Source organism: Gopherus evgoodei, chromosome 6 (assembly GCF_007399415.2).
Source record: "Gopherus evgoodei ecotype Sinaloan lineage chromosome 6, rGopEvg1_v1.p, whole genome shotgun sequence".
Lineage (NCBI taxonomy): Eukaryota > Metazoa > Chordata > Testudines > Testudinidae > Gopherus > Gopherus evgoodei.
Genome location: NC_044327.1, coordinates 4,117,459 through 4,135,952, shown reverse-complemented (window position 1 = coordinate 4,135,952; position 18,494 = coordinate 4,117,459). Strand labels below are relative to the sequence as shown.

The following is an 18,494-nucleotide window of genomic DNA, read 5'->3' as shown; positions in this document are numbered from 1 at the left end:
AGAGAAGAGCAACAAAAATGATTAAAGGTCTAGAAAATTACTGTCAAAGTTAGAATCAGGACTCACAATTCATCAGGCCACTTTGTTTTATTAGCGCAGCGCTCTGCCAATAACGCCCAGATAACGTGAGTGGCCATGCAAGACCCATACAGTCTTATTTATACAGATAAGAGCGGGAATTAGACAAAGGGACAAAGAGGAAAACAGTAAAATTCACCAGGGGCACAGCATGCATATCCTACTTCCTTACTAACTCTTATCGATCTAAGGCTAATACTTCACCAATTGCCCTTAAACGGTGCAGTTGTTCTGTGTGAATGTCTGTATTCCTGACGCCTGGATTGCAGCATTCCAACAGTTTCGCTTAAAGGTACAGACAGCATTTTTAAATTCTTTCTATTTTTACAATATAATTTATTCTACTTTCACATTACCTACGAAGGAAGATGGGGAGGGAGAGAACTGGGCTTAAGCTTTCAAGTCCATAAAAGGAGGAAGGAGAAAAATTGTTCTTAACATCTGAGGATAGGACAAGAAGCAATGAGCTCAAATTGCAGCAAGGGAGGTTTAGGTTGGATGTCACAGGAAAAACTTTGTCAGGGTGGTTAAGCACTGGAATAAATTGCCTAGGGAGGCTGTGGAATCTCCATCGTTGGAGATTAAGAGCAGGTTAGACAAACAAACCAGGAATATGGTTTAGATAATACTTAGTTTTGCAGTCAGTTTAGGAGACCAGACAAGATAACCTCCTGAGGTCCCTTCCAGTCCTATGATTCTCGGCTTGTGCAAAGTGGCTGTAAAATGCTGCCAAAATAGAACTTTTCACTTTCAGTGGCTTGTGTTACTCTGTCTGCACAGGTCTAAATGAATACTCCCCAAGCATGGGAGAATCGGGCTTGAAGTCTTTTTAGTAACTTCTAGGCTGTCTAACATGGACTCAGTGTTGCAGATCAAGTGAGAGGGAGGCACTTGCAACCGACACCAGATCTTTTGAGATATTCTCACAGCAGTGAAACACTTCTTGTAACTTAAACGTCAGAAAACTGGTTAACACCACCAAATGTGGGAGCTGATTTTTGATATAGGGAAGAACAGCGCACTCAAACCTGTAGCAACTTCTGAAGTGAATTATATAAAGAATCGCATGGTTTGACACCTCAAAAGTTAACTTCCTGAGTATAGAATTTCCAAAATACAAACTACATTTTCCTAATAAGCCTTTCTTTCCTGTAGAGTCACAATGGCTTCAGCATTCCGCATTTCTTTGAAACCAAAGGTCAGTGATAACATGACTCATTTGATGGTGGACTTCTCTCAGGAAAGGCAGATGCTCCAGGCTTTAAAGTTTTTGCCAGGTAAAATTAAGTCCTATAGTGACTTGAATGTTTATACTATAAGATATCTGGGATAAACAATAGTTTAATTCATGCATTTTAATATGTGGATTTTTTCAGCTACCTTAAGCAGTTTCTTCAACATTTACTAAAGGTTTATATCTCTCACAAATATCAGATCTAATCATCTGTTTCATAAAGGTGGTAGCGCACATATAGACCTCTATACAATAGTAGGGCCAGTCAGCAAAGGTGGGAATGTAACTTCTTATTTGCTCTGTACTTGTTCCTTTGCCATCATAGGTAATTGCCTAAGATCATACATGCACTGGCAAGGTATCAAGTATTTAACACATTCACAAGCTGAGTCTTGTTTGACATGTTGCTACTTCATTCAGTTCCCAAGGTGCCAGGGATATAAGTGCAGAGGCAAGAGTGTTTGAATTCCTTTGACTTCCCTTCAAAATATGATCAAATCTTTGAATTTCCTGGATTAGATGTTAGGTTCTCAAAGGCAACAGTCCACTAAACTTTAAATTGCTGATACTTAGTCTGAGCTCCAACTCAAGGAAGCCTTTCCTTTGGTGTGGGAATTAATAACCTCAGCACTGTTTCCAGAGCTATTAAGCCTCCTACTGGCAGTCAGGGTCACTTTCACTGTATGATGTGGAGGTAATCTTGGTCCTGTGCTTAGTGTTTGTCTCAAATCTCTATCCAGATGCTTAACTGGCAACTCATGATGAGCTGTGCTGAAATTATCATGCAGTCCTTAGACTGGATGAAAATAGCAACTCAATTATCATCTTACCCTTTCTAGATAAGGGAGGAAGCTTGAAATATTGCTTATATACTGTACTTGTTATGTGGGGTGACAATGGAGGACTTGAGTGACTAGTGTGTCAGTGAAAACATTGAGTTGACTCAATTATCATCTTACCCTTTCTAGATAAGGGAGGAAGCTTGAAATATTGCTTATATCTGTACTTGTTATGTGGGGTGACAAATGGGGACTTGAGTGACTAGTGTTGTCAGTGAAAACATTTGCAGATACTAAAGCCCCCTGCCCAATTACATTCCTTAAACTGGTAAAATTTTCAGTTAACCCTTGTTATGCAGCCAATTTCAACATAATTTTGGGAGCTACATACTTGCTCATGCAAGATAATTCAGCACTTAGCCTTAAGTTGATTTTTCCATACTTAAATGCCATCACTGGATTTTTTCTTTCTTTCTAGTGGATAGCTTGTAACTGTTCGGTACAGAGCTCTGTCGCTATGTATAGCAGCACAGATTCTTGCAGGCAAAACTTACTGGGTGTTGATTCAGACAGTTTGAAATCCCAAACTTGGTGAGGCAGTGATATCTAGGCACTTATATAATGCACATCACAATGGTACTGGAGTACCTTACAACTTCTAAAAGTAAACACATGAAAATCTCATCTTTCTGTCTGGCCAAGAATAATGGGTAGTGGTAGGTGCTTCAAAAATTGCTGGCATGGCCTCTGAATGATAGATGTCGTAGTGTATTTCTCAAAATCTTAAACCTGTTGCTGGCTGACTTCTATAATCTTCTCTCCAAATACTACTATATTTCTCTTTAAACCAGTTAGAATTGTTTTTGTGGTTCTCTAAGACTTTTTGTTTACCACTTTCTTAAACCTTTTTGTTCTCAATCCCTATACAATTTAGACAGCAATTCCCAAACATTTTGTACACCATGTGCCCTGCTGGAACATCAAGTTTTATGACTACAACTTGTCCTGTATTCTATTGAAATAACCCTTGTGAGAAGTGAAAAGCATTTACGCTTAAGTTGTGCTATTTAAAAATGTTCAGTACTCTTCAACGTAGCATGCTTGGGAGGCTGGCTGTGTGGGATAGGTATGTAGACTGAAGATGACTTTCTGATTCTGCTGGGAAGGCTAATAAACAAAGTGGAGGGCGCCAGATCTCCTCTTTGCAAGTTAAAATGTGCAGCTCTCTGGCTTAATGCTACCTGCACTTCATGTTATGAGAACTGAGCTGGAGTGAGTATTTTGTGCACTCTCAAACAGTGGCGTAGCCAGGTTTTCGTATAGGGGAAACGAACATAAAAGCATTTGACGAAGTGGGTATTCACCCATGAAAGCTCATGCTCCAAAATATCTCTTAGTCTATAAGATGCCACAGGACTCTTTGCTGCTTTTACAAACATAAAAAAGGCGCCCTCCCTTGGCTCCTCCTCTGGCCACGCCCCTGACTCCTCTCGTTCTCTTCTCCCCCCCGCCCCCCATTAACCCCAGACCGGCTCAGGACTCCTGCAGGCTTCCTGGGGGTGCGGATATTCCTTCTCTTCCCCCTTCCCCCTCCCGTGGACCTGGGAGAGTCTCTTGCCCAGCATGCTCTGCAGTATCACCTGCTGGGCTGTGTTGCCTGGCCCCACCGTGGGGTCCAGTGGCCCCTGCTCCAGGCTCCTGTGCCATGCCAGGGGCCCCCTACCCCATCCAGACAGCACAGCCTGCACCCCTGCCCTGTGGGCCCAGCCCCGGGGAGCCCCTCACCTGAGTCCCAGTCAAGGCACCAGACCCGCACACCTTCAGTCCTGCGCCACTGCCTGTCCCCGGCATGCTCCATGTGGGGCTTGCCAGCCAGGCGGCTTTAAAGGCACAGGGGCCCTTTTGCCTCGCCCTGCCCTCCACATTAGCAAGGAGCTGGGGCGGGGAGCTCTTGGCCGCTGAGCCCTGAGCTGAGGAGCTGGCCCCCTCGCTCCTGCGGCCGTGCCTGCCGCCCCCCTACAGCTCCTCCGGCTGTGCTGTTGTCATTGCCGGCCGGCAGGCACCGCTTCTGCGCCTGCCGCCCCACCATGGCTCCTCCAGCCGTGCTGCCGCCACCGCTGGCCCAGCAGGCGCAGCTTTTTGAAAACATGCTGAGGGGAAGCAGCTGCTTCCCCTAAACCCTGCTAGCAAAGCTACTGCTCACAAACCTTCTTTGTTTTCAGAGTAGCAGCCGTGTTAGTCTGTATCCGCAGAAAGAACAGCAATACTTGTGGCACCTTAGAGACGAACAAATTTATTTCAGCATGAGCTTTCGTGGGCTACAGATCACTTCTTCGGATGCATAGATGGAACACACAGACAGAAGAGATTTTATACATGAAAAGGTGGAAGTGCCCAAACCAACTCAGAGGCCAATCAATTGAGATGAGCTATCAGCAGCAGGAGGGAAAAAAACCTTTTGAAGTGATAATCGAGATGACCCATAGAAGGTGTGAGGAGAACTTAACATGGGGACATAGATTCAATTAGTGTAATGACCCAACCATTCCCAGTCTGTTTAAACTTAAGTTAATTGTATCTAACTTGCATATTAATTCAAGTTCAGCAGTCTCTCTTTGGAGTCTGTTTTGAAGTGTTTTTTTTGTCACTGAGTGGGTAGAAGGGTTGAAGTGTTCTCCCATTGGTTTTTGAATGTTATGATTCCTGATGTCAGATTTGTGTCCACATTATTCTTTTGCATAGACTGTCTGGTTGTGGCCAATGTACATGGCAGGGGGCATTGCTGGCACATGAATGGCATATAGCACATAGGTAGATGTGCAGGTGTACGAGCCCCTGATGGCATGGCTGATGTGGTTAGGTCCTATGATGGTGTCACTTGAATAAATATGTGGACAGAGCTGGCATTGGGCTTGTTGCAAGGGTAGGTTTCTGGGTTAGTGTTTCTGCTGTATGGTGTGCGGTTGCTGGTGAGTATTTGCTTCAGGTTGAGAGGTTGTCTGTAAGCGAGGACTGGCCTGTGTCCCAAGATCTGTGAGAGTGAGGGATCATCTTTCAGGATAGGTTGTAGATCTTTGATCATGCACTGGAGAGGTGTTAGTTGGGGGCTGAAGGTGACACTAGTGGCGTTCTGTTGTGTTTGGTTTTTTTTGCTGGGCCTGTCCTGTAGTAGGTGGCTTCTGGGTACTCTCTGGCTCTGTCAATCTTTTTTCACTTCAGCAGGTGGGTATTGGTAGTTTTAAGAATGTTTGATATCTTCTCCCCCCCCATGCTCTGACTAGGGTTCTATTTGCATAAAGAGAAACTGTACAATAAAAGCAAGACTTTAAGCTTTTCAAAGATTTCTCTGAGATGTCTGCTGATCTTCAGTGCAAATTGAAATTTTAGATAATTAATTTTTAACCACTCCCACATGTTTCATGCACTTCATGACACCTGCTGGGATCATCGAATTTAAACTTGCACTCTTCTACTGAAGTGTGCATCGCTATTTAAGCTGTACTACTATATCAGCAAAAAAAAATTTGTATGCTTCAGTGATGAAGAGGTTTAATAATTTTGTGTCTTCAGCGGTGGGTCTGTCCCTATGACTGACCTTCATTTGGGATATATGGAACAAGCACGCTGAACTGGAGAGCGGCATAGTGATTAAATAACCAAGTGTTCAGCTCTAAAAAGTGACAGAAAATGGTACCACCTTACTTGGTAAATGTGCTACTGTTGTGTATTCAGATGGGGAAAACTTCCTGTTAGAAATCAAAACCAACCTAATGGTACTGAATGTTTGTCACTATGAGTATTTACATGAATATATTTAAATGCCTTTTGATATTAAAAACATTAGGCTTCTAATTTCAGCATCTTCAAAAGCTGAAAAAGAATTAATATAAAAGTTCTTATGCTTAACTGCAGATGCTTTTGCAGTTTTTCTATCTAGAACCTAAAATGGGAATAGGTAGTCAGTGATGACTGGAAAGGAGCATGGTAGTAGGTAGAATTAAGCACATCAGGAAGTTGAACTTTCAAATGACCAGGATGTGTCCCCGCCAGGCAGTGTGACCACACATGGTGCTAATGCTTTCAGACTGCTTTTTTCAGCACACCTATTGCCAGACCAAACAGTTGGAAAGCATTGGGATCTGAGTCCGATCCTATTTAGTAGACTGATACTTGTTGGCGGTCCTTGCCTGAATTTGCAACCTGTTCATTTTGGTCAGTGTGTCCTCTGAGATGAAATACACTTAAGTCATTTGTATGCATAGGTTTCATTTAACAAAACCCAGCGAGGTTTTTTGTATGAAGGGAAGAAATCCTAACCCTGTTTTTGCTGGCTTGAATGACAGAGTTCTACTGCTTGGTAGTCATCCTCACTCTGCAGAGAGGATAGTTAAAAAAGGAGCTAAAAATTTCTACTCGCATCCTGTGCATCAACATAACTGCTTCCAAGTTTCAATTGGCTACATCTGTGAAAACTCAATGAAAGCAGCAGTATTGCAGATGTAACTTAAGTCTCAATTTGAAGACCACAGATCTTCAAGATTTAATTGCAGGTCTAAGTTAAACTGGAGAATGTCTATTGGTGATTCATGGAATACTGGAGTCATGGAAAGAAGCAGCTTGAATCAGAACTCAGACTATTTACAGGGCTGATCATTGAGTGGGGGAGAATCATCTACTGTAATAGAATGTACTTACACAGAAATAGAGGCCAAAATACGAATTCCATTAACGCATTTTTATGTGACTTGTCAGAGGAATAGCTTCAAAGTGGCAGGCCTCAGGGAAATAAATACCTTATGGGTTGTGAGCAAGCATACTTCAAAAACTATTTTCAGGACCCTTTTGAAAACTGCAGAAGTTGTTTAAGTATTAGGTAGAGAGGTTTTTCTTTAAAGGCAAAAACAGAATCTTGAACAAGAAACGCATGGATACTTCATTCCTTTCCTGTCAATTGTAAATTGACATCCTAAAGTTCTTGAAACACAAGTCTACTAATGATGTTTTGATACAAGTTCACTATCTTGAGAGAGAGAGAGTTTAATGTATTATCATCTTACTCATTAGTAATGCTTTATTTCCATTCACTGTAGTATTTGTATGTACCTTGTTTTCTCTGGAAATGTTGTGTTGTAAATCTATGTTTGGTGCTTGTATCCAAATATTATAAACCAGCCTTTTTAAAGTGATGAAAGCATGCTTTTGCTGCATGTTCCTATATCAGGGCTCTAGCTCTGAGTGCTCTGTAAAAAGATCTGTCTGAAGAGCTTAAGACAATTTAACCTCCTTAAAATGTTCTTCCTACTTGGCTTATTCCAACAATGAAACCACAATTGCCAGTCCCACCAGCTCTGTTTGCTTGTTACTGTTTATACAAGGAGGTCAGCCTGACCTGACTATCAGAAAACAGACAAGTATGGTAGAAGTTAATCCTAGAGCTAATGCATTTGTAGTAAAATGCTAATTTTGTGTTTAATTATAATCACTTAACACGGCAGCATATTAAAGAGCAATAGTCGATTCTATTTAAGTTCCAATTTGTAGATACTTGACTCAAGTCTCTGAAAAGAATGAGTGCTACTGAATCAAAGGCAATTTCTGATTCTCTTGTGTAGATCCAAAGAACAGACTGCAACACTGGGGTGGCAAACATCTTTTTTTGTCCATACTCTATGTTCGTTTTTTGGTTATTGTTTCTTTTTTTCTTTTACAGTTCCCAAAGCTCCAGAGATAGACCCAGGTAGAGGTGTTTGGTAGCTGACAATGCTGTAACAATAGTATGGAGAATGCCAGAAGAGACAACAAAATCGATCATTTGTATTGGAATATAGGAAAACTAATTTTGATGGGCTTCCTCGAGTAAAAGATGAAACATGCTGGGAGCTGATAGACTATATCAAGGGCACTGAATATACATTATCTGGTAAGATTGCTCGTTTATCTTCTTAAAACTAGGGGTTTTTTGTATGTAACAGAATCCTGTTAGAGACAAGGTGGATGAGATCGCTTCTCTTGGTGAAAGACAAGCTTTGAGCTTACACCAAGCTGCTGTTCATGTCTGGGACCAACATGGCTACAACAACACTGCAAACATAGAATGCTCAACTATACAAAACACTTGCTGTTGAAGGGGCATCCTTATTACAAAAACAAATGTTACTCAGTAAATGAATGTAGCCTCCAGACAACTGTTCAGTTACAGGGCCTTCCTATAGAGACTGAGTCACCTTGGTTTTAGCTACCAGTTCTCCTCATTCTATACTAAATAAACTTCTTCTTATTAACCTAGACTATATGGAACCAATCACTAGCATTATGACAAACTTTTTTTTAAGTGTTTCACAATTTTTTTTTTTCTTTTCAGGACTGAAGTTTGATTCAAAATATATGAACTTTCGGGTAAGAGCTTGCAACAAGGCTGTGGCAGGGGAATACTCTGATCCAGTAACTTTGGAGACTAAAGGTAAATGACATGGTAGCCTTGCATGAATTTGTAGAAAACAACATTGTAAACACTGAGGAGAATTCAACACTCTCTAGCCAGTCAGTCTAATGGCAGCAGACAGAGGCAATGAAAACTTGGGTCTGACGTTTGTGGGATGAAATTCAAACGTCATCTATTAGTGAGCCTACATGGAAAAGGATTAAGTTAGGCTGCCTTGTCCTGTTACTCTACTGTACATAAACACCTAGCTCTACTAGAAGTCGAAAAATCCCTGTAGGTATGTAACCATTCCTGGCTCCAATGTCTGAGATTGTCTACTGAAACTGCTGGTCAGGTCTCTGAAGTATTGGTGGTTGTTGCAGTTTAACTTTTCTGTGGAAAGATTTTGCTATTATCTGGAGCTGCTTGATGTGAGGGCAGAGCTTGACGGAATGCTCCTGAGCACCTTGGCACTATATATATGTTCACATAACTTGAACAGTAGGGGACAGCCTATTAACTTTTTGAGGATTGCTACGGGAGGGGAGGGCACGAATATCTGAGAAGTCAGTCTTGTGGATCTGTATAGTGAACAACTTGAACGGCAGAAATCCTGTAAGAATAGCAAAGAATACCCATATAGCCTCTAGTACTTCCCAAGTGAAGCTGTCTTGGGTAAGTACATGACCTCTGTAAGAGCAGCAAAGAATCCTGTGGCACCTTATAGACTAACAGATGTTGCATCTGAGGAAGTGGGTATTCATCCACGAAAGCTCGTGCTCCAAAACATCTGTTAGTCTAATAGGTGCCACAGGCTCTTTGCTGCTTTTACAGATCCAGACTAACATGGCTACCCCTCTGATACTTGACCTCTAAAAGATAGCTTAGAAAGCAGGTATACTTATTATTATGCTTTAAATCCCAGCATTGCACATTGTCACTCAATACTGGATACTAATCTGTAAGCTATACATTTTTTAGATTGCAAATAAGTTACTGAGTGTATATACACAATATTTTCCTTATTAAGGTGTGGTCAGTGACTGTTTTTGTAAGTGACATCTTTTTTTAGTCCAAGGATTGTTTTGTGGATTCAGAGTTGTATCTGCTTGGCTTGATGGCAAAATAGCTGTATAGTATTTTTCTTTTGCTATAAGAGTAAGCAGATTCTTGTGACTTGTGCTTTACCAACAGTTGTTAGCTGTTTCCTCTGAAGTGCTAAGTTCTAAATGCAGAAAATCACTACTACTCTGTGACTCATAAGCACAGCTGGACATTCAAATCCCAGGTTCAGTCTGCAGGGATGACACCTGTAAACTTAAATATATGCAGCCATTGTAAAATGAGCAAAGTTGGGGGTGAGGGGGTTGTCACTGAGATACAGCATAAAACCTCACACTTTATTTTGAAAAGTGAATAAACATCCATTATAGTCGAAATTGAACTTTTCTATATAGTATATCCCATCAAAAACACATACTGAAATTTGAGATCTTTCTTTTGTTTCTGCCTTTTAAGGGCCATATTCTGAACATACTCATCCTGTTGATCTAGAGTAACTTACTGCTCTTCAGAGCACCATGTGATGCTTATGGTGTTGGGGGATATAGTTGGTGGCAGTCGTGTTGAGACATTCTGCTCAGACAAACTTCAGAACATCACTACTATTTTTGGGTTGTAGGACAGCAAGGAACAAGACAGTGCACAATATTAATGGCAGGGCAGCTTTTCTGGACCAGAGCCACCACAGCCAACATCCTTACAAAAAGGGCAATTAGATATGTAATGTCCATGCAGAATCGACAAGGTTCCAGTTCTGAAGGGACGCTAATGTGGGTTCGGTTATCTGCTTTGGAAAAATAGAAGGCTAAGTCAACAGAGGATTTGAAACTCCGGTTCCAGCGAGATGAGGGATTTTAAGCTTAAACCTAGGTCACTAAGCTGTCACCTCTGACCCTGTCACTTTAAAATATTTCTGGAGCCATATGTCCTTTCGGGAAAGTATTGGGTTTTTTCCCTTTCGATTTTATAAAAAATCAATCATCAATTCCAATATTGTGCTGTCAGTTTTCCAAACTGCAGTTTGTCACTTACAGTTGACATTGAAGATCTAACTTTTTAGATGCATGTGTGTGTTTTGTCAGTGTGCTGTTTTTTTTGGGGGGGGGGGGGTCGGGGGGGGGCTGTCTTTGAGGGTTTCTCACAGCCTCCAGTCTACTTAAATCTAGCTCTTTCTGGAAACGTCAAGGACTTTATTGCTAGACCTACAATGTTTTATAGAGAAGAGTTTCCAAGTACCTTTTTCAGGAACTTCATAGATGTAATTAAGGTGCTTGGTTTTTATACTGAGGAAATCTTAAATAAATAAATGACCAAGTACATGTTTCATTCTGTTAGACTGACTTTTTATTGAAAACTAAAAAGATCAAACTAATGGGTGTTCTAGTTTGACGTTTTGGCTGGCTTACCAACCTTTCACTTTATCATGCTTAAGGATTAAATTGAGGTCCAACAATAAAAACAATGCCTTAAAATATGATGTGCATTCAAAAGAAATTAGCTGTATCTGCTTGTGCTTCCTAAACACTTTTTGGAACCTACACCAAATCCCGGAGATCACTGATGGATCTTGAGCCTGTGTTCTTATTGCCTTAGGGCTGTCTACACTATGGGGAGAAATCAATCTTAGATACGCAACTTCAACTACGTGAATAATGGAGCTGAAGCTGAATATCTAAGATCAGATTACTCACCTGTCCTCACCGCACGGGATCAATGTCCGCGGCTCCCCCTGTCGATTCTGCAACTCCGTTGGGGTTGGTGGAGTTCTGGAATAGATATAATCATGCTCGGGGATCGATATATCACCTCTAGATGAGATGCGATATATCGATCCCCGAGCAATCGATTTAACCCGCCAATACGGCAGGTAGTCTAGACGTAGCCTTAGATATCTATATGAAGGGCTGTTTCACTACTACTATATAACTTCAAGAGAAACATCTGAAAATTGTTTCTGCTTTATTTTAGGACTTAATCAGATATGATAGTAGTAATCTTTATAAGAATTTGCTGCAACGCAGTGGATATCCTGGAAGGGAGGGGGGGTGGCAGGGCTAGTAAATTTAGAAAAATTGGCTAATTCCATTTAGCTTCTGGTAAGTTGCTGCTTCATGATGGACAGCTGTATTTGAAATGTATTGTACTGTCTTTTAAATTGACCACTACTGCAATCTCCACTCTTAAAGCAATTATTTAAAAAATCGGCATATTGAAATGCAAAATGGAAATCTCTAATATATTCTAATTAAAACCTATTAATATGGCAATCGCTGTTAGGCAGGCTCCTTGCTTCAGTTTCAGAAGCATAACTCCCAAGAGGCTCAATTATTTTGCTTAGTCAGCCATAACAAAGATGGAACTTGCTTAAATAACAAATTCCAGTGAGATGTTGGATTCAAAGTGCTAGCATAATTTTTATCTTGGTTTTATACTGGGTATGATGGGCCTCTGATCTCAATCTGCATACTGCAGTAGTTCAAGCTTGTGAATTGTGGACCTCTTGATCTTAAACACTTCTCCCTGCAGTAAATATATTACTTTGTAATAGCAGGACAGTATTCAGAGGAGAGGTGAAAATCAGCTCTCTAAAATGATGGCTGCTGGTGGCTGGCATGTCTACTCTACTTGGTGCTGTCTTCTCCCCCCCCCCTTCTTTCCCTGGGTGAAGGATTTGATGCTAATTACTACTGAATCTTCATTAGTTGCTTGCATTCTAATGCCTGCTTTAATCTCTGCAGGTCATTTTGCGGGTCAACTGTCCAAATATATTTGCTGTTCCTTCAGCTTTATTGTAATCAACAGATTATGACAGCTACAGCTTCATCACAGAAATAGCTTGCAGAAGATGGGCTTAGTTTTTTGTCACTATCTCTTAAACTATAAATCTTAGTGTAGGTTGCAACTAGTAGGAAGTGTCAGATTTAATACTAAAATTTTAATTGCTGAGACTCTGATTTGAACGTGTTCTGGGTGGTATGGTTCGGAGACTACAGTTGGACTGGCTGGATTTCACTTTTTTATAGTAAAAGTCAGACCAACTATAATTCTTGTTACATTTTAGTCATGGGTATTTTTAGTAAAAGTCATGGGCAGGAAACAAATTCATGACCTGTGACCTGTACATGAATTTTACTATATACCCCTGACTAAAACTTGAGGGGTGAGAAAGCAGGGATTGCCAAGGGGAAGAGGGGGGCAAGGCGGCTGGGGCAGGCTCTCTTCCCAGCTTGTGGGAAGCAGCGACCCTAGCTCCATGTGCTGCCTCCTCTCCGCCCCAGGCCTCAGTTCTGTATCTCCCATTGGCTGGGAACTGCAGCCAATGGGAGCTGCAGGGGCAGTGCCTGCAGGTAGAGACAGCAGATGGATCTAGGAGCTGAGGGAGGGCAGTTCTTGTTGCCCTTCTGGGGAGCTTCCCCCCAGGTAAGCACCACTCTGCATCCTAGCCCTGAGGCCTCTCCCTCCCCAACTCTGAGACTGCCCTAGCAACAGCCAGTGCAACGGGCCCAAGGGCTACCCAAGCTGCACAAGCAGCTCCTGGGCCAGCCACACCAGGCTGCTGCAGAAGTCAGAGGTCACGGAATCTGTGACTTCTATGACCTGTGACAAAAACAAGTCTTAACTATAATTACTTGACTTTATAGTGCATTGTTGTCTACTACTCCTAAATTTTTTTTCTTAAATAGACAGCTTGGGGGGATAATCCCTGTCTTTTTACTCTTGGAAATCTTGTCTTGACCAGCACTTGTCTTCAATTTGGACAATATATCATCTCATCTGAACCTGAAAGTTGAAGATTCTTATGTTGAGTGGGATCCTACTGGAGGCAAAGGCCAAGAAAACAAAATAAAAGGAAAAGAGAATAAAGGCAGGTGAGAACTTTTAACTCTAAGATCTGTAACCTGAACTCTTAATTTGAATAAGGTTTATGTTTAGAGCGGCAAACTATTTTATTGCACTGTTCATGCTTAAGATACTTTGTATATTAGTTTTGAATTGGCATACCATTAAATGCTTATTCCCTGGACCATAAGGTTGAATTAAAGATCCTTAAATAGAGAGTTGTCAGGTAAACCTGACTTGTTGGACTATGGACAGGAAGTGAAGGGAGGAAAGTCAGTAGTATTGGTAGCTGCCATGCTCCTGCCTCTGTAGGAGTTGGCATCTCTCCTTACTCATTTGGCTGATGTAACTGCGGACACCAAAGGAAATTTCATCTAGACATTTTTATTTGGAAGAAATTTGCTGTGGTACAGGATGGGGAAGGCCCAAGAGAGGGATAAGGCGTATAGTCCCACTGAGAGGAGACATTCAAGCCACTTTAAATATTTGAAGAGAAGCCAAATCAAGAGTTAGAATTTCTTGAATCTAAAACTTTAACACCTACAAATCTGCTTTTGTGAATTCAAGGACTTGTATAATGTGCCAAGTCAAATAGAGTAAGCCATCTCCATTTACTTCAGACAGTTACTGTCCAATAGTGAACTTCAGATCTGACACACCTAGATATGGTAGATCCACCAGTTCGAAGAATGAAAGACTGACTCAGTCTTGCTAATACTGTATTGTAGATGGATTGAGTTTGATAAAACAAAAGGGAGAAACAGCATATAGAGAACCAATCCGTGGCCCTTTTTTTGAAATTTTATTGGCATACCCTGAAAAGCTGTCCTTTACACACATTTCCATCTCCAAAGTCCTGCTACATTCTGTGCATCAGCTGTCTGCCAGACTGCTGTTCTCAACCATGGAGTTAAGTTGCTTTCTATGGCATTGTATGAATATCTTTTTTGTTTAAGTACTCTAGACCAGTGGTTCTCAACCTTCCCAGACTACTGTACCCCTTTCAGAAGTTTGATTTGTTTCTTGTGTACCCCAATTTCACCACAACTACTTGTGTACAAAATCAGATTTAAAAGTACACAAATGTTACAGCACAGTAATACTGAAGAATTGCTTGGTTTCTCATGTTTACCATAAAATTGATTTAGAATATAAATATTATATACTTTCCAGTGTATAGGATATAGAATAGTATGAACTAGTCATTGTCTGTAGGAAATTTTAGTTGGTACTGACTTTGCTAGTGCTTTTTATGTAACCTGTTGTAAAACTAGGCAAATATCTAGATGAGTTGATGTATCTCCAGAGATACACATAGCCCTGGTTAAGAATCACTGCTCTAGATTTTCAAGCTTGAGGTCAGCTCAAACTCACTGGGTAAGGGGAAGGGGCCAAGTCTCCTACCTGAGTAGTCTTGAGTCTCTTCATGCACTATCCTTAAAATTATATACACCACCTCTAGGCATGACAGATCTTATATCTACTCCATTGAGGTGTTTTGGTTGCTCTTAACTGCCTGTCTATGACAGTCAGTTATTTCAACTTCTAAACTTACTGTCTTCCATCAGATATGGACAGTAAGGGATGAAATGGGTAACCAGCCACTTAATTTAAAAAATGGAATGAACTTCACATAGTTGGAGGCAGTTCAAGTTTGGGCTGCCTAATGGAACCATAGTTGGTTGATGAAGGAGAAAGGATACTGAGATTTCTAAACTATTGTCAGTGAGGATACCAAGATCTTTTGATAGCAAATGGAGTAAAATATTCTGTGAAAGTTAAAGGAGGGCTGTGCAATAAAAATTGTAGCCTTAACTAAAGATGAAACTTTACCAGAAGGCCAAATCTAGAGAAAATAACTAAATATCATATAAAAGTTACTTAGTCAAGACTTATTTGTATAATTATGAACATCTAATGTGACACACATTCAGTTACCTAACATTAAAACAACAAATGCCTTCCTGGCTGATGGTGGTGGTTGCCAGTGGTGTGACCAGTTTGAAAGGCTGTTAAGATTTGTCTCAAGTTAATGTGTACAATTTTTAGTAGTGACATCTTTTTAATCATTGCTTATTTCTGTCTGACAGTGGCCAGATTACCGTGCTGAAGAACAATACAAGGTGATAACTTATGACTCTTCTAGTTCTAGGATCTAGCCTCTAGCTTGGCTGAAAATCTTCAGAATTTTTCCTTTTTAATCCTTGCTCTTTCTCTAGATAAAACATGAGCCCATCCAACAGCCTTCATCAGTAACCAAGACAGTACCTTTTTGGGTCTGCTTTTATTTAATGGTTTAGTAATCTAATCTTCATCCATGGGGAAGGTTGACGCAGTACCCATTCTCAGGAGAACAGCCTGTTACCCTCAGAGTGGGATATGCCGTAACTCCTTTGAATCAAATGGAGCTGTACATGCTCATGTTTCAATAAAATCTAAGATGGTTAATTTATATTACCATTGTGACTAGAAGCCCCAGTCATGGACCAGGACCCCCTTGTGCCAAGCACCAAACAAGAATGCCCCTGCCCCAAACAGCTTACGATCTTTAGTTCTTCTTAGAGTGCTTGTTTATGTCAATTCCAGTCAGGTATCCACGCGCTGCGTGCACGACAGCCAGAAGATTTTTTTTTCCCTCTAGCTCTGGCACTGTCGGTGTGTGTGAGGAAGGACTCTGCTAGATAACCCTTGGCACTGTCATGGCTATGCCCACAGGTCCCACTCCCTAGTGCCCCTTAAAAGGGAAGGCCGACAGAGGGTACTCCCCAACCTGGTCTAAAGACCAGTTGGCCAGCAAGCTCCCATGTGGTACCCATTCGGTGGGGATTCCGTCAACTCCTGCCCCAGGATGAGTCCAGTTGAGTCCAGCCCACACCACTCACTGGTCCACCACCACAAGGACCTGTATCTCCCCTCCACACCAGTGGCGTTCGAGGTGGCAGCGGACTTCTGGCACAGCGCCATCTTCACCTCCTAGGTGGGTGAGGTTACTAGCACCAGTTATGGGCACTGAACATTCTGTGGGCAAACCAGCGATGATGTTGGCCATAAGATCACCATCTCTGTTGCATCAGCCTGCGGCACTGGCGACCCATGTGGGGGAGCCACTCCAGTCCCTCAGTTGTCATGGCTCTCCAGCATCAAGGGGCTCCACTCCTCCCTGGTCCTCGCAGTCCGACTTCTGAGTCGGAAGCAGAGGCGTTGCACTCTAGTAGGAGCAGAAGATCCCACTGCAACTGACAACTGTGCCTGGTGCCATGGCTGAGTCAGTGGCAGGCCCCACAAAGGCCCAGGGTGTCCAGAAGAGCCAATCACCAGAGCCAGGGTTCCAGATTGACATTGGTGGCCTCAGCTTCTTTTGCGCAGCTGCATGAGCCCTCCACACTGGTCTTCCCGGTGGGGACCTGTCTGCCAACATTGACTGTCTCTGCTTCAGCGTCAACTGCAGCACTGATTGATTGTGCCACTGACGGAGGTGTGGGTTGCTGCACCACCCTCAACACCAATCACTAAGCTGGCTGATGTTGGAGGCACCAGCCACAGTACCGGTTCTCCTTGCCCCCGGGGGGGGCCAAAGGCAAGGAACAGGCTCCAGTACCAGCCACCATCTCTTCCTTCTTGTTGCCAGATGAGGTGCTGGTGGGTTCCTCAACCGCTCCAGCCTTAGAGGACAGTAAAGTCTTTCAGCAGCTTCTGAGACAGGTGGCCCAGAACCTTAATATCAAAACAGAGGTGGTCTAGGAAGCGGACCCAGTGGTCGACATCCTCTCCTCTCCCTGGCTGTCCCCTATTGCGCAGATTATCAAAATGATCAGCGATGCCATTAAGACTGTGGCAGACCCCATCCTCATTGCCACTGACCGTGAAAAGGTACAAGCAGAGGTCCTTTGTTCCCTCTCAAAGGTATGAACATTTGTATACACACCCTCGCCCTTCTCCCGGACTCCCTGGTAGTGGACACAGCTAACCAGTACAAGCACCAGGGCTCCTCTCTCAAGAACTGAGGCCAAAAAACTACTTCTTTGAGAGAAAAATATACTCTGTGGGTGGTTGCAGCTTTGTATTGTTAACCATCAGGCAGTGGTTAGCAGATACAACTATAATACCTGTGGTGCAATGGAAAAGTTCAGAGCTCCTGCGTGCAGACTTTTCCACACTTGTCAAGGAAGAAAAATTGCTTTCTCATGTGTCCCTGCAGATAGCCACCCCTGAAGCCATGATGCGAGAGGCTGCATCTGTGGCTGAGAAGGAGTTCCTGGATGCAGGTCTCAGGCCTACCATATGAGATGCAGCAGACAACTCAGGATATCCCTTCAAGGGTCAGTTTTCTTTTCAGATAAGACTGACTCTCATCTGCACAGCCTCAAGGACTCTCCAGCCACCTTGAAGTCCATGGGCCTCCACACCACTGCCAATCAGTGGAGGTATTTCAGACCCCGGTTCCCCTGCCCCACCGAGGAATTATCAACCTCATGGTAGGCCAGACAGGTAGTGCAGGAGGAATAGGAACTCAGGGAAGACACCTCACCCCTCTTCTGGCCAATCTAAACCCTCATCAAGCTCAAAACAGGCACCCCGCCTTACCTTTTCATCCTGTCTATCCCCTTTCTACCAGGCATGGGCCCCATTACATTGGACCACTGGGTACTCTGCATGGTAGCGAGGGGATATTCACTCCAATTCTCTACCCTTCCACCACCTTCCTGATCCCTCTTCAAGGACCCTTCTCATGAGCAACTCCTTATTCAGGAAGTGCACCATCTCCTCTTGCTTGGGGCAGTGGAATAGGTTCTTCAGGAACAGAAGGGCGAGGGCTTCTATTCCCAGTATCTCCTAATACCCAAAGCCAAAGGGGGGCTCAGGGCCATCCTAGACCTGCGAAAGTTCAACAAGTTCATGAAGAAACTCAAGTTCTGCATGATCTCCTTGGCCTCCATTATCCCTTCCTTGGATCTAGGGGACTGGTATGCCACTCTCAACTTGAAGGAGGTGTACTTCCATATAGCAATCACACAGTCCCACAGAAAATACATTAGGTTTGTGGTGCACAACAACTACTTCCAGTTCACTCCCCTCGTTT

The 18,494-nt window shown here is 42.6% G+C and overlaps 1 protein-coding gene across 1 annotated transcript in view; it reads left to right on the top strand.

The window, feature by feature from the left end:
• The window catches only part of FSD1L (fibronectin type III and SPRY domain containing 1 like), a 60,764-nt gene that overhangs the window by 25,211 nt on the left and 17,059 nt on the right, over window positions 1–18,494 (top strand). Inside the window, 7 exon segments of the mRNA XM_030567237.1 lie at window positions 1,234–1,355; window positions 7,802–7,830; window positions 7,833–7,894; window positions 7,896–8,011; window positions 8,453–8,551; window positions 13,314–13,443; window positions 15,505–15,537. Coding sequence (XP_030423097.1) covers window positions 1,234–1,355; window positions 7,802–7,830; window positions 7,833–7,894; window positions 7,896–8,011; window positions 8,453–8,551; window positions 13,314–13,443; window positions 15,505–15,537 — 591 coding nt within the window.